The sequence below is a fragment of the Balaenoptera ricei genome, chromosome 6 (assembly GCF_028023285.1).
Source record: "Balaenoptera ricei isolate mBalRic1 chromosome 6, mBalRic1.hap2, whole genome shotgun sequence".
NCBI classification, from domain to species: Eukaryota; Metazoa; Chordata; class Mammalia; order Artiodactyla; family Balaenopteridae; genus Balaenoptera; species Balaenoptera ricei.
Window position 1 is genome coordinate 88,874,634 of NC_082644.1, and position 14,747 is coordinate 88,889,380.

General features: G+C 36.5%; 1 protein-coding gene across 4 annotated transcripts in view; it reads left to right on the plus strand.

Moving 5' to 3' along the window:
* NCBP1 (nuclear cap binding protein subunit 1) overlaps window positions 1-14,747 on the plus strand; it is a 41,634-nt gene that overhangs the window by 15,923 nt on the left and 10,964 nt on the right. For 3 of the 4 annotated variants that reach the window (XR_009503720.1, XM_059925123.1, XM_059925124.1), the window contains 11 exons: window positions 2,113-2,220; window positions 2,578-2,699; window positions 3,631-3,700; window positions 4,167-4,382; window positions 6,783-6,880; window positions 7,623-7,686; window positions 9,125-9,235; window positions 10,315-10,379; window positions 11,761-11,823; window positions 12,065-12,139; window positions 14,093-14,196. Coding sequence is in view for 3 of the 4 variants with exons in the window: in XM_059925123.1 (XP_059781106.1) it covers window positions 2,113-2,220; window positions 2,578-2,699; window positions 3,631-3,700; window positions 4,167-4,382; window positions 6,783-6,880; window positions 7,623-7,686; window positions 9,125-9,235; window positions 10,315-10,379; window positions 11,761-11,823; window positions 12,065-12,139; window positions 14,093-14,196 (1,096 nt within the window). In the remaining variant the exon portion in view is untranslated. Of the gene's footprint in view, window positions 1-2,112; window positions 2,221-2,577; window positions 2,700-3,630; window positions 3,701-4,166; window positions 4,383-6,782; window positions 6,881-7,622; window positions 7,687-9,124; window positions 9,236-10,314; window positions 10,380-11,760; window positions 11,824-12,064; window positions 12,140-14,092; window positions 14,197-14,747 lie in introns of those variants that run through there. The other variant, XM_059925125.1, reaches the window with a different exon arrangement.

Genomic DNA, 14,747 nt, shown 5'->3' on the forward strand with positions numbered 1-14,747 from the left:
CATGGGATCTAGGTGCACTGGCTTCAGTAGTGTGGCTCGCGGGCTCTAGAGCACAGGCTCAGTAGTTGTGGTACACGGGCTTAGTTGCTGTGTGGCATGTGGGATCTTCCTGGACCAGGGATCAAACCCGTGTCCCCTGCATTGAAAGGTGGATTCTTAACCACTACAACACCAGGGAAGTCCCAAAACCATTCTTATTAAAGATACAGAGCTCATTACCGAGTCCAGTGGCTTCTGTTAACTCAATCCTAGTTGACCTCCCTTTAACATGGGATGCTTTACACTACTTGGTTTCTGCAGCACCACTCTTTTCAGGACCTCCTGTTGTCACTTACCTTCTATTCCTCAGTCTCCTTTTACTGGGTAACCTTCCTTTGCCCCTTAAATTTTTGTGTTTCCCAGGATTCTGTCCTCACTTCACTTTTTTTCAAACATTCTCTGCTGAAGCATTCTCATTCTCTCTTATAGCTTCATAAACTACCTTTATTTTGATGACCTTCCCCCCTATCAACTCTAATCTGTATCTCCTGCTTCAGCCATTCTCCTGAGCTCCAGACCTTTGGTCCAAATACTACCTGGATAGCCCTAAGGTATTTTGCCTGGAAGTCCCTGAATTAATGCATTCTTCATACCTCCTTTCCTGTGCCCTCAGCCCAACCCACACAAGTGGCTGCTATTTACGGGATAGCCCGTCCAGAAACCTGAGCATTAATTTTTGTCTTGCCTTTGCCCTCTCATACTCTAAGCAGTCTCCAAGCCCTGTCTGTCCTGCCTCCTAAATTTTCTCTCCAGTCTGTCCCTTCTCCTTGTCTCCAGGGCCTCTAGTGTAGTTCATGCCTTCCTCGTAATGTCTTAACAGCTCTTAACAGATCTTTTTGCATCCAGATTCTCTGCCGTTCACTTTATCTTCTATAGTGGCACCAGGATAGTCTTCTGTAACTAGGCTCTGTTCATGTTGGTTACAGGTTAAAAACCTCAGTTCCTTCCCATTTTCTGCAGTGGATAGTCTTCAAAGCCTGGTGCATGAGATGATGCAGGAAGTAAATATCAGAACTGTTATTTATCTTAAATGGAAATGGAATTAAGCCTTATTAATACATAACACATAGATTGACAGTGGGCCAACTTATATTTATATATAAGTAAATATTTATGTGTTGAGGTATGTGATCAAATTCTTTTCTACTGAGTACATAATCAAAAGAGTTTGGACATTCATCAGGCTATTAAGTTGAGATTCCATTAAGTCTGATCCTTCATGGTTGCCCCAGTCTGTTTCTCTTTGCCTCCCATATACCCTCCAGCTCTATCTGAATTACTTGCTGGTCCCTGAACACACCTTGTTTTTTAACCTTTCTGCCTAGAAGCCTCTCCTTGCTCTCCACGTGAGGACTACTTTTTTCATCCTTTATGATCTAGCCCGATTGTTACCTCCTATATGATGTTTCCCCCTACTCCCTTTGTCCCTATTTCTAGAACACTTTATTTATCTTTTAGTATAGGATTTATCCATCTGGGTTGAGATTGTGCTTGTCCCACTAGTCTGTGAGCTCCCATGTGACATTGACTTTAATAGTGCTCAGCAGTGGCACACAAAGGGCACCCAATAAATATCTGTTCATAAATTTCCATTTCTGTGGTCCAGTGAAAATTTTTTCACAGCCAAACAGAAAAGAAGATTATTGGTTGTAATAACTAGAATATTACAGTTGAGGTTCTTAGTCTAGGATAAATGTAAAGCTATAAATGCAGATTCCTGTCCTTCCTACAGTCTCTGTCACAACTACTCAGCTCTGCTGTTACAGCACAAAAGCAGCCACAGACAACATGTAAACAAATAAGCATGGCTGTGTAAAAGTCAATTTGTGGACAATGAAATTTAATTTTATATAATTTGTATGAATCAAAATATTCTTTTGGGTTTTTTTTCAAGCATTTAAATATTTAAAAACCATTCTTAGTTTGCAGGCTGCTTAAAAAACAGGCAGTGGGCTAGATTTGGTCCTTGGGCTATAGTTTTTCAGAACTGTGGTTTCAAACATTACAGAATTGCTTGTTTTATAATTATTATATAGGACATTTAGATTTCATAGAAATTGTTCTCCCCACCAGGTCCGTTTTTTATCTGATCTTGTGAATTGTCACGTCATTGCTGCCCCATCAATGGTTGCTATGTTTGAAAATTTTGTAAGTGTAACTCAGGAAGAAGATGTGCCTCAGGTAAGAAAACCCCTTGTGCTGAATCTCATCCATATAGTACCAGGAATTTTTCACTAGTAACCCTTTAGTAATAAAAACAGAAGATTAACAGTAGATTTATCACACTATAAATTCTTAATGTCTAAAAGTTAAGTCAACTGGTATAATGGTGGGTTCTCGTGACATCTGTACGTTAGTTAAATGATTCTGTCTAGTAAGATTAAAGCTAATATATCTAAAAATGCTCTAAATGAGCCAGATGTCTTTGTTAAGTCCTACTGAATTGCGTCCATAGGATTTCATTCAGGAATAAATATAATATGAATGAAAATTCACCAGCACCTATTTTAAATGTACCTTTTAAAAAAAATTCTTTAGGTGCGCCGGGATTGGTACGTGTATGCATTTCTATCATCTTTGCCCTGGGTTGGAAAGGAGTTGTACGAAAAGAAAGATGCAGAGATGGACCGAATCTTTGCCAACACTGAAAGCTATCTTAAGTAAGGGCACAGCAGCCTGGTAATGATTTTATGTCCCCTTAAGTTTTTTCAGAAGAATTTTGTTATAAGTTTCATTTTCTATTAATAGGTAATTCTTTGGATATTGTTAATATCTACTTAGTTACAATAAAGCTAAAGGAAGTCTAAAGATAAAAATCTGCTTTCTCATTATACTAAGGTACCTTTAAATGATTTTTTAAATGTTTTATATTTTTCAAAAGTTGTACTGTTTTTTAAATAATATATAGATGTTTGCAAAAGAATGAAAGTAAGAGTATGAATATGCTAACATTTGAATATTTCATTCCCCCTTTTTATACAAATGATAGTCCAGTATACACATTGTTCTTCTATACACACTTGCTTTTTTTCCCCTCTTAATATAGTTTGGATTTGTTACATAAGATATTTAGCTCTACCTCATTCTTTTTAATAGCTGTATGGTATTCCAGTCGTTTAATGCACCATAATTCCTTTAACTAGTCTCCTGTTGGTAGCCATTGAGGCTATTGCAAGTCTTTGGCTATTTTAAACAGTGTTTCAGTGAATATCCTTGTACATACGTCTTTATGTACATGTACAAATATGTTTTGGGGTGATGTGAATTCTTAGAAATGGCATTGCTGGGTTGAAGTGTCTTAACAATTTTAATTTTGATAGATTTAGTCAGATTGCCTTCCAAAGAGATTATACTCTTCCAAATGTCGTCTAAAGAGATTATATCAGTTAGCCCTCTGCCAGTGATGTTTTTGAAACCATGTATTTGCCTACATTTTGGCAATGTAATACATTATCAAAGATTCTAATATCTGCCAATCTGATAGGTTAAAATGTTTCACTCCCTTAATTTGCATTTTATTAATTATGAAAGCAACTGAATATCTTTTCATGTTTTAAAAACCTAAATGTAGATTTTCATTCTTACCTTTAGAAGACGCCAGAAGACTCATGTGCCCATGTTACAAGTATGGACTGCAGAGAAACCGCATCCACAAGAAGAGGTAAATTGATTTCAGTCTCTTGTGATACAAGCACAGAGTAGATTCTTATCTCTGTGACATATTCAAATCATCCCATTTTTATACCTTAGCTGGGTTTTCACATTTCATATCAGGGGTTCAGCTCCTCATAGCCCTAGGCATATAGTGGATTTTTAATAAATGTTAGAATGTCATCAAAACATTCCCTATTCTTGGGGATTCCAGATATCATAGAGTTGATGTATTTTTTATTTAAATGCCCAATTTGAAAAAATAAGAGGTAACAGCCCCAGACAGACTTTATAAAATAATTAAAACAAAAACAGAAACTTAGCAGTATTCCTTAGTACTGTATTTAATTGTAAGTTAGCTTGCTTTTGTATCCTGTATTTTGGAAGGCAGTAGATTTTTGGTTTTGTCTAGTCAAAATGTTATTTCATCTAGCCTCCAAATATCTATTAATTGTTAAAAATTAATCTGTCTTTAGTATTTAGATTGCCTCTGGGCCCAGATTCAGAAATTGAAAAAGGATCGCTGGCAGGAGCGGCACATCCTAAGACCTTATCTTGCCTTTGACAGCATCCTGTGTGAAGCACTGCAGCACAACCTGCCTCCTTTCACACCACCTCCTCACACTGAAGATTCGGTGTACCCGATGCCAAGGGTCATCTTCAGAATGTTTGATTACACGGATGATCCTGAGGTACATGCATGACCAACAAAAGTGCCTTTCAAAGAGCCTGTGTTGTGTTGTAATTGTGGTTTAATCTTGTTTGAATTATGCCTATGGGACATTTTAATTTTGAGTTGTTTATTATCTAAGAGGGTCAATGGCAGTGAAGTTAACAGTTTAATTCAGTGAATGGTATCACCTCATTATTCAAGAAATCATATTTAGGCAGTGTAAATTGACAGCACGGTGTACAATTGAAGAGTGTAGGTTTGAGAGGCCAAGTAGGTTTGGGTTTTAATCCTGGCTTAGTCATAGCCCAGCTGTGTGATCTTGAGTGAGTTATTTACCTCTCTACCTTAGTTTCCTAATGGAGTAATAATAGTATATATCTCATAAAGTTGTAATGAGGATTAAATTATTAACATACATAAAGTGCATAGAACAGTATGTGACACGTGATGAGTGCTCAATAAAGTGTTTTTAATTTAAAAATCCCAAAGATTAGTATAAGCTGACTTTATAGTTCTTAAATATATATACTTTTTATTATGAGGTCAGGTTGTTGACAACTGTTATACTTTAGCAAGTAAGAAAATGTATAATTTTGATATTAACATTTGATATAAAAATTTACATTTTAACTGGACTTTAGTTACTTTATACCTTTGCATTTGAATGACTTTTTTTTTTAATTTACTTTTGGCAACGTTGGGTCTTCGTTGCTGCGCACAGGCTTTCTCTAGTTGCGGTGAGCGGGGTCTACTCTTCCTTGCAGTGCGCGGGCTTCTCATTGCAGTGGCTTCTCTTGTTGCGGAGCACGGACTCTAGGCACACGGGCTTCAGTAGTTGTGGCACATGGGCTCAGTAGTTGTGGCTTGTGGGCTCTAGAGCACAGGCTCAGTAGTTGTGGTTCACGGGCTTAGCTGTTCTGCAGCATGTGGGATCTTCCTGGACCAGGGCTTGAACCCCTGTCCCCTGCATTGGCAGGCGGATTCTTAACCACTGTGCCACCAGGGAAGCCCATGACTGTCTTAACTTTAATACCCAGGCAGCAAGCACAGTGATCACTGGGTTGGTTCTGAAAAGAAATTCGCCTGGCTAAAGTACTATACCTGTTGCTTAGTACATTCCAGTGAGCATAGAGCAGTTTCTCAGCCTCAGCACAATTGATGTTTCGGGCTGGATAATCCTTTGTTGTGGGGCTGCCTGTGAATTGTAGGATGCTTAGGAGCATCCCTGGCCTCTGCCTTCTAGGTGCCAGTAGCATGTCAGTTGTGACAACCAAAAATGTCTCCAGAGATTGGCAGATGTCCCCTTAGGGGCAAAATTTCCCCCAGTTGAGAACCACTGGCATAAGAACCAATGTTACCACCGTAGGTCAAACTTGAGTTTTCTTTCCCTGTCTTCTCTCTTCTGTTCTACGGAAAGTTGCTTATGACCTGGGAAATTTTAGCGTATGTATACTCTATCTCAGGGTAAAAAGTTGTTGGATAATTGGTTATATATACAAAATTATCAACTTGCTACCCACTTGCAATATTGCATAGATAATAAAATGCTTTTAGTCAGCTTTATGTAATGGTCTAATTAGAGTATATATAATTGGAAGTCTAATTTACAATAAGGCTGTTAGAATCTTTGTGATTAGGTACTTATTTGTACAAGGGGAACATTAGAATGGCACCTCAAAATTTGCTTCTCCTGTACTATTTGTACTTAATTGGTGTTGCCTCTGTAATGTGCCCATCATCCTTTGCCAGAAGAGCATAAATATACAAAATATCTGTTTGAAGAGGATTTGGTTTTTTTGTTCTGGGCTTTCAAAAAATGTTTTGTTTTTTTTTTTTTAATTAGAAATGATAACGTAGATTAAAGTAAAAGTCACCATTAAGTAGTAAATAAATAATAAGTAAATAAACTCATTGAAACTGTTTGCTATGTGTATTTTTTTAATTAAACAATATCATGTAGATAATGTTCTTTAACCTTTTTTAAAACAACGTAGTGTGGATATCTTTCAATGCATACATGATTTTTTTATGTCTACATAGTGTTCGAGACAAAATTTTCCCTCTCTCCATGTTTTTTATGGAAGTAATCCAGTCCCATGGTTTCAAAAAATAAACTGTGTATAGGACTAATAATATACAAAAATTATTTAGTTTGCTTCATTTAAGACTTGAACTGGGCAAGGATAGTACAGTGTCACATGTAGTAGAAGAAACACTATAGCTGACATGCTAATTCTCTTGTAGACATAAGTGAACACAACAAAATTTGCTGAAATAGAGAGCTTTCACACTTGTGAACTTTTATCCCCAGCATCCAATACAGTGTCTGGAACATAATAAGCTCTGATATATTTGTTGAATAAATGAAAAATAATATTTTGTCTAGGTCTGGAGTATATGCACTTGGTTTTCTTTCCAGGGTCCTGTAATGCCAGGGAGTCATTCAGTGGAAAGATTTGTAATAGAAGAGAATCTTCACTGCATCGTTAAGTCCCACTGGAAGGAAAGGAAGACTTGGTAAGATGCTTTTCATGGTACTTTTACTAGAGTGGAGAAAAAGTAGCAATCTTGATGATTTAGTAAGAGCAAAATGTACGTTAAGAGTAAGAAAATCTTCCTCTCTTCCTGATGCCCTGTCTTGCTAAGACCGATCTCTAAAACACTTGATTTGCTTTCTGGAGGCACTTCACCCTCAAATAGTACTTTCCTGGATGCTGTATAGTACTATAGTGCTTTATAGTAATATGCATATGATGCCTGCTCTTTTGTGTGGATATTTGCCATGTGCTCTGGACAAATTAACTTGAATGGCAAGCTGTTTTGGGTATGAATGTTGTGGGAATAAATGAATACTAATCGTTTTGCTGTTTCCTAGCAGTTAGACATCAAGCTTTGGAAAAGTTTATTTTTAATATTTTCTGAAACCTTGGAAAGTTTTGGTTTAGATCTTAAAATGGAAAGGAATATAGTATTTTGGGAATGGTTTACCTTAGAAAACATTTTAAGTTAGTAGATCTGAGTATACTTCCTTACTATTATTACTTACATTCCTTTTGATCTTTCAAGGAGTCTTGCATGCATTAAAGAGCTTCCTTATGGTAGACAAAATAATCTGTGCTGTAGTTAAGTGAAGTAACTGAAATCTAGAACATTTCAGAAAAGATTTCCTTTGTATCTACATACACTGTTTTTGAAACTGCTTATTTGGTTTTTCATATATCTGTGTGTACTCATTAAACTTAAATTACACTTTTTATAGTGCTGCACAGCTAGTGAGTTATCCTGGGAAGAACAAGATCCCCTTGAACTACCACATAGTTGAGGTATGCATTCCAAATGGAGCTTGTTTCTAAGTTTCAGAATCTTTCTGTTGACTGTAAAGTGTAATCTACTCTTGGCCTTTTTGTTGTTCTTGCTACTTGGCAGGTGCTGAAAATTAATAGAGAAGAGACGAAATTGCTTTCAGTTTTGGAGCTCTGTTAGCCATGTTAGTAAAGAGAAAAGAGGAGGTTAAGCCCAGTGTACAAATGGAATTTTGAGTTGCCTATAATTTATTTATATATTGATAGTATATCTTCATTCATGAATAGTTATCATGGATAATGTAAGTTACCTCTAACTCTGTCAATACATTGTCCACTTAACAGATGTATAAGAGGCTTAAATACTTTAAAATATTGTATTCTTTAGGCAGATAACCCATCCTTAACTGTGTTTATCTGGCCTCTTATTACTAGCATACCCCTGACTAGTGTATTATTTCCTGTATCACAGGGTAGGGATAAGTAGGAATCCTTATTTATTCTTAGAAATCAAAAGAGCCAGTTGTTTTGGAAGTGGAAAAAAATAGATAATGCTTTTGATTCCATATGAAGTCATACAGAAGAATGATATTAGTAGCGTAGTTGAACACCTTGTAGAGATTTATTTCCCAAAAAACAGTGTTTTCACTTGACACGTGGGTCAAACTGTCAATTGCATTATTCATCTATGTTAAAATACTCAAAGTGAGCATAATTATGTATCATTTGATTCACTTTTTATTCATACTATACCTATGTACTTCCTTAGAAATGCTGCATCTGTTCTCTTTATAGAACTTGAGAGTGTGCTTAGGCTATGAACTTGACTCACTGACATGTCAATTGAAATGCAAAACATAAGTCATATTTTTAAATCTGCAAAATGTGTAGAAATTCATACAAAAGTGTGGGAGATGGGAATGAGAAGAAGGAATGCAGACCAGGCTCTAGAAGTCGAGGTAGATGGTCCACAAATTATATAAGGAGGATGGAAACAAGTTTGTGAACAAGAGCATGGCAAAAAAGTCTTGGAATACCAAGAATATAGTAACAGTGTAGAATGAGTTAACTATCTTCTATTCCCATCCTCCGAGTCTACAAAGGACTTTTACTTCTTATAGGAATGAAACTCTGGTGGATCTGTGAGTCCCCAGTAAACTGTACCTCCCTGAATTAACTCTGATACTTCCAGAGTTGAAATTGGACAGTTCTCTGGAAATATCAACTAAGCATTAATTTTTGCATATTCTTATTTGATTGAGTTATAGAGATAAGAAATCTTCATTACAGTATTCAATTGTAGATCTTTGTGTTTTAAAGAGCATAATTTTAAAGGTTAAAAAGTAATTTTTTTATTATGAATACCATAGAGTTAGAGTTTAGAACATTGAGGTGTTTCTAATAGTAGAAGTGTGTAGATAGCTGTTGAATTGAGTTCTGACTTGTGATTCCTTTGTAGGTGATATTTGCAGAACTGTTTCAACTTCCAGCACCCCCTCACATTGATGTGATGTACACAACACTTCTCATTGAACTGTGTAAACTTCAGCCTGGCTCTCTACCCCAAGTTGTATCCTTTCCTTTGTTTTTTTTGTTTGTTTGTTTGTTTTTTTATAAATTTATTTATTTTTGGCTGCGTTGAGTCTTCACTGCTGTGCATGGGCTTTCTCTAGTTGCGGTGAGCAGGGGCTACTCTTTGTTGTGGTGCGCGGGCTTCTCATTGCGGTGGCTTCTCTTGTTGCAGAGCACGGGCTCTAGGCGCACGGGCTTCAGTAGTTGTAGCTCGCGGGCTCTAGAGCACAGGCTCAGTAGTTGTGGCGCACGGGCTTAGTTGCTCCACGGCATGTGGGATCTTCCTGGACCGGGCTCGAACCCGTGTCCCCTGCATTGGCAGGCGGATTCTTAACCACTGCGCCACCAGGGAAGCCCCCTTTCCTTTGTTTTTAATGTACTCTCTTTGGCCTGACTTTAAGAGATTATTAAATATTTCTGCTTGTGGGTTTAAATCACTTCATGAAAACAGTTTGGCATTTCTTTAAAAGTTAAACGTTACGTGTACTATACAGTCCAGCCATTCTGCTCTGGAGTATTTACCCAAGAGAATTAATGTTCATAACTTTATTTGTAATAACCCAAAACTGGAAACAATCCAAATATCCATCAATACATGAATGGATAAGTAAATTTTGTTACAGCTATACAGTGGAATACTACTCACTAATAAAAAAAGGACAAATTTTCAATGCAGGCAGCAACATGAATGAATTGCAAAATAATTATATTGAATAAAAGGTGCCAAACAAATATGAATTCATACTATATGATACCATTTACACAAAATCCTAGAAAATGCAAAGTAATATAGTGACAGCAGTCCAATATTTGCTTGGGGGCATAAATGAGGGGAAGAAGGGAGAATGGATTACAAAAGAGCATGGGGAACTTTTGGAGATGATGTAAATGTTCATTATCTCGATTTCACGGGTGTATACACATCAAATGTACATCATTGATACCTCAAAGATCAATTACTTGAAACGAAGCTCAGCATTATTAGTCATTATATAGACTTCAAGAAATGTTATTTATTTTTTCTATCACAGCTTATTTTCAAGGAGAGTATAGTTTTCCTTATCCTGAAATCCACAGCTTGCACAGGCAACTGAAATGTTATACATGCGTTTGGACACGATGAATACTACATGCGTAGACAGGTATAGTAATTGCCTTATTTCTGTACTCAGTGTTAGCTTCTGCTCCCTGTACTTTATAAAAGAATTTGATCAGGAAAACATTCGCCTTCTTAAGAATTTCCAAGTTGGTTTTTCTTTCTTGCCTCCCCCAAATAATCCTTTTTATAATAAAACTCATAATTGTTATAACATTACACTTTCTAGTTTAATTTTCAATATGAAACGATGCCCATACTGAGGTTTTCTTTAATTGCATTGTTTGGTTCTTTGGTATGGTTACACTTTTCCCTCTGTAATTGGGTAGGTAAGCTTTTAAAATAGGCTTTATGCTAACCTATATGTAGAAGCAGAGTCTAATACTGTATATTTATGTTTATATAATATATATGTATTTTTGTTTATGAATAGTATGTGCTTCTGAAATAATTAGCTACTATGTAACTACAGCTCCAAGACTCAGTTTATACAAAAGGCCACATTGGATTTTTATAGCTGTGGTAATTTCATACCCGTTGTCGTCTGCTGGGTGAGGTCTGTGTACTACCTTTATTAGCTGGTGTTCTCTCTTCTGTCAGTTTTCCAAAGTAGATCAGGACAGATATTGAACATTTTCCATAATCTGTCATGTCTACTGTTCAAATGCGATATTTGAAAATTATCAGTAAAGGCTATCCTGTGTCGTTGACCTATTTATTATCTTGAGTAATTTTAATGACTGAAATTATAGATACATGAGGGATGTGCTTTAAGAAGGTGTCTGCTGTGTTTTTTTCCCAGTCTAATTAATAAACCATCAGTTGTGCTGGGCATCCCAATTATGCCATTCATTCAGCAAGTGTTCATTGGGCTCTTAAAAATTTCACAATGTTATACAGTCTACTAAGGTGATCCCTATCTAGTCAGAGAGATTAGATGTGTTAAGAGAAAAGGGGGCTTTGATGGTATATTTTGTTGTTTGTGGTGAAAGGGTGTGGCATGATGATGAGAGACTGTACTTTGGCTCGTCCATTTATAAAACGTTTTTAATCTTTTTTATTTTTGCACCTCACACCTCTGTTTCGTTGTCAGTTAAATGGGGAATATAATACATTCCTCAGAAGTTATTGTGAGAATTAAATTATATAAACATATATAAGGTACTTGATATAAAACAGGCACTTGAATCATATCTATTATTCACTTAAAAAGGATAGCACTGTTAGGAGAAGTGAGATTGGGGACTGTTACTTTTTGAAGTAGAAGGTGAGTTACAGGATTTGCACAGAAAGGGGTAACTGGCAGGAGAAAGTACAGCTGTAGGTAGGGGGGAAATAGGGTTTTGTCTGAAGGATTATGTAAGTTCCTGTTATAAATTGCAACCATTCATCCTTTTCTGTACCCCCCACCCCACTTCTCTGTATAGGTTTATTAACTGGTTTTCCCATCATCTAAGTAACTTCCAGTTCCGTTGGAGCTGGGAAGATTGGTAAGCAGTGTTATGTATATTATATCTTTCTTCTCTCTACAGTCTACCATTTTTTTTAAAAGTTAATATTTAAAACTATAATATAAAAGCAATCTTCTTCACGGTCTGAAAGATTTAGGGTTTTTTGATATGTATATAAATGTAATAATTTAGGTAGAAGGGAACTATTTGTAGCTAAGTACAAGTTAGGTATAGGTGCAGATCACGTGTAAGAACTTATAAAACTATATTTCCTCATTAGGTCAGATTGTCTTACTCAAGATCCAGAAAGTCCCAAACCAAAGTTTGTAAGAGAAGTTCTAGAAAAATGTATGAGGTAAGTTCTTTGAGTTTTCTCCTTGGCTTAGGTCTTCTAATTTCTGTGGGGGTATTTTTCCCTTCTCTGTATTTGTGATGTATGTCTAGAATATTATTTTTAAAATCCAAGTACCTACCTCTCTTCCCTTTCAGTTTGTAATCAAGATTTAGGCTGAAAAACTTGGGCAACCATGCCATCTGGACTCTATGTGAATTAAGCCAATAAGGTTTTTTTGTCAAATAGACTTTGAAAAAATGTCAAATTTCAGGAAAATTGCCAAAATAGAGCTCTGTATCGTGTTCATCTAGATTCCCTAGTTAACATTTTACTACATTTGTTCTAATGTCCTAGTCCTTTTTCCCTCTCTGTATATGTAATCTACCCTTTATATTGGTTTTTTTCTGAACCCTTTGAAAACAAGTTGCAGATATGATGTCCAAGCATCCTTTAATGGTCGGTTGTATATTTCCTCAAAACAAAAACACTCTCCTACATGACCAGCATACAGCTCTCCAAATCAGGAAATGAGCTCTGATACAGTAATACCACTATACGATACACAAATGCTGCTGAAATTTTGCTAACCATCCCAACAATGTCTTTTCCCTTTCTGGTCCAGAATTCTTGGATAGAACATGTGTAGCATTTAGTTGTCATTTTCTTCAGTCAATCTTGAACAGCTATTATTCTTTCTCTATCTTTCATGTCCTTGTCAGTTTTAAAGAATGTAGGCCTTACTTTGTTGTGTTGCCTTGATGTGCCCTCATGACTTAAGTCTTGCATTGTCCCACCACTAGAGATGTTAACCTTGATTACATGGCCATGTCAGGCTTCTCTAACTTAAATTCACCATTTTTCCCTTTGTAGTTGATTAATATTTTGTGGGAAATACTCTGAGGTTACAGTCACATCCTGTTCTTCATCAGACCTCCACTGACAGCTTGTACTTTTATCTGTCACCACTGTGGTAATTGCCAAGTGATGATTCTCTTTGTCTATTATTCTCTCTACATTTATTAGTTGGCATTCTACTGTAAGAAAGAGCTTTCCTTTTTCACCCATTTATTTATTAATTCCTGTGTTTATATATCAGTAGGGACTATTTCATTCAGTGGGTTCTAATTCATTACTGTCATTATTAATTTTGATGCTCAAATTGTCCCTGATTTGTCCATTGGGAGTCCCTTGTGGCTCCTGTGTCCTTTTTTTTTCTTCTTTAATGTCCCCCTCCATTCATTGAGCATGTCCTTATTTCTGGCACAAGATGTTCCAGGCTTATCTTGTGTTTCCTTGCCCCTTCCCTGGAATCATCTATTTATTCAAGGAGCCCAAGTTTCTTTTAGTGGAGCATGGTACTTAGGAAGCAAGGTCTGGACACTTGATGTGCTTGTTGCTATTGGGGTGTCATTGGTTCTAGGCCCTCTGGATGGACAAGGGTAGTGAATATATTTCTGCACACATACACACACACACATACACACACACATATACAGATATCTGTAACTATTTTTATATCCACTTAGATGTGTGTATCCCTCCAATTCCAACCAAACATCTCATTTTTTTCCTAGCCTTCCCCTTTGCCATGATTTGTAAATACCTTTGCAGGCATTAAGAAACTTGGTTCCCATTAGTCTCAATAAGTATTTATTTGCTGCAATATAACCAGTCTCCCAACCATACAAACTGTTTCCTCTACCTCATCCCACCCCACCATCACCACCCCACATACCTGGCCTCCAGGCTTGTGGACCCAGTGGCCCACATCTCAGTGCAAACCAGTAAGTTTTGAAGAAGGCCTGAGTTCTGGTGCTGGCCTAGACAACAGTTTGAAAGACTTGTCCCCTTTTATTTCTTGGTTGTCACCTGAGTCCAGGGTGTTGGGAGATTGTGACCTTCTGGGTAAGTTGGATGTTACTGAAGAATGGAACTGATGAATGATATTTTCTGAGGCTCTTATTTTTATTGTAGGTTGTCTTACCATCAGCGTATATTAGATATTGTCCCTCCTACCTTCTCAACTCTATGTCCTGCAAACCCAACCTGCATTTACAAGTATGGAGATGAAAGTAGCAGTAAGTAATAAAACAAATCCTGTTTTTAAAAGGTACTAATGCAAGTATTCTCTTAAGTCAGTTATCTAAGGTGGAGAAAGTGAACTTTTTCTCTTCTTGGGTTTGTATTTTCTGTTTGAAAGGTGATTTCTCACTAACCTCTATTGTTTTATTTGCTGACATCATTTTGAAGGTTTATTATGATTTACTTAGTTATTACTGGCTTGTTACTTTTTTCTTTTAATATTGTTTATAATGTTATATCCATGACATTATTTTAAATGTTGCTAAGTATAGCAAGATGAATTTATAGCCAGAACTTAATAAAATGAAAATGTTTGTCATGGCAATGGAGATTATTTGAACTGATTAACATCTGGTAACAGTTCAGGTGTGGGAACACAGGTGCATATAGACTATATTTTGACCCGCAGTATGCCTCTAGAAGTAAATTCTTAAACATGCTTTTCTTACTTTTTGGTCACATCATTTCTGAGGTTGCACTATAAATCGGGGGGGGGGGGCTATATAATTTGATATGCCATTTTGTGCTTTACACTTAATGAAGGTAA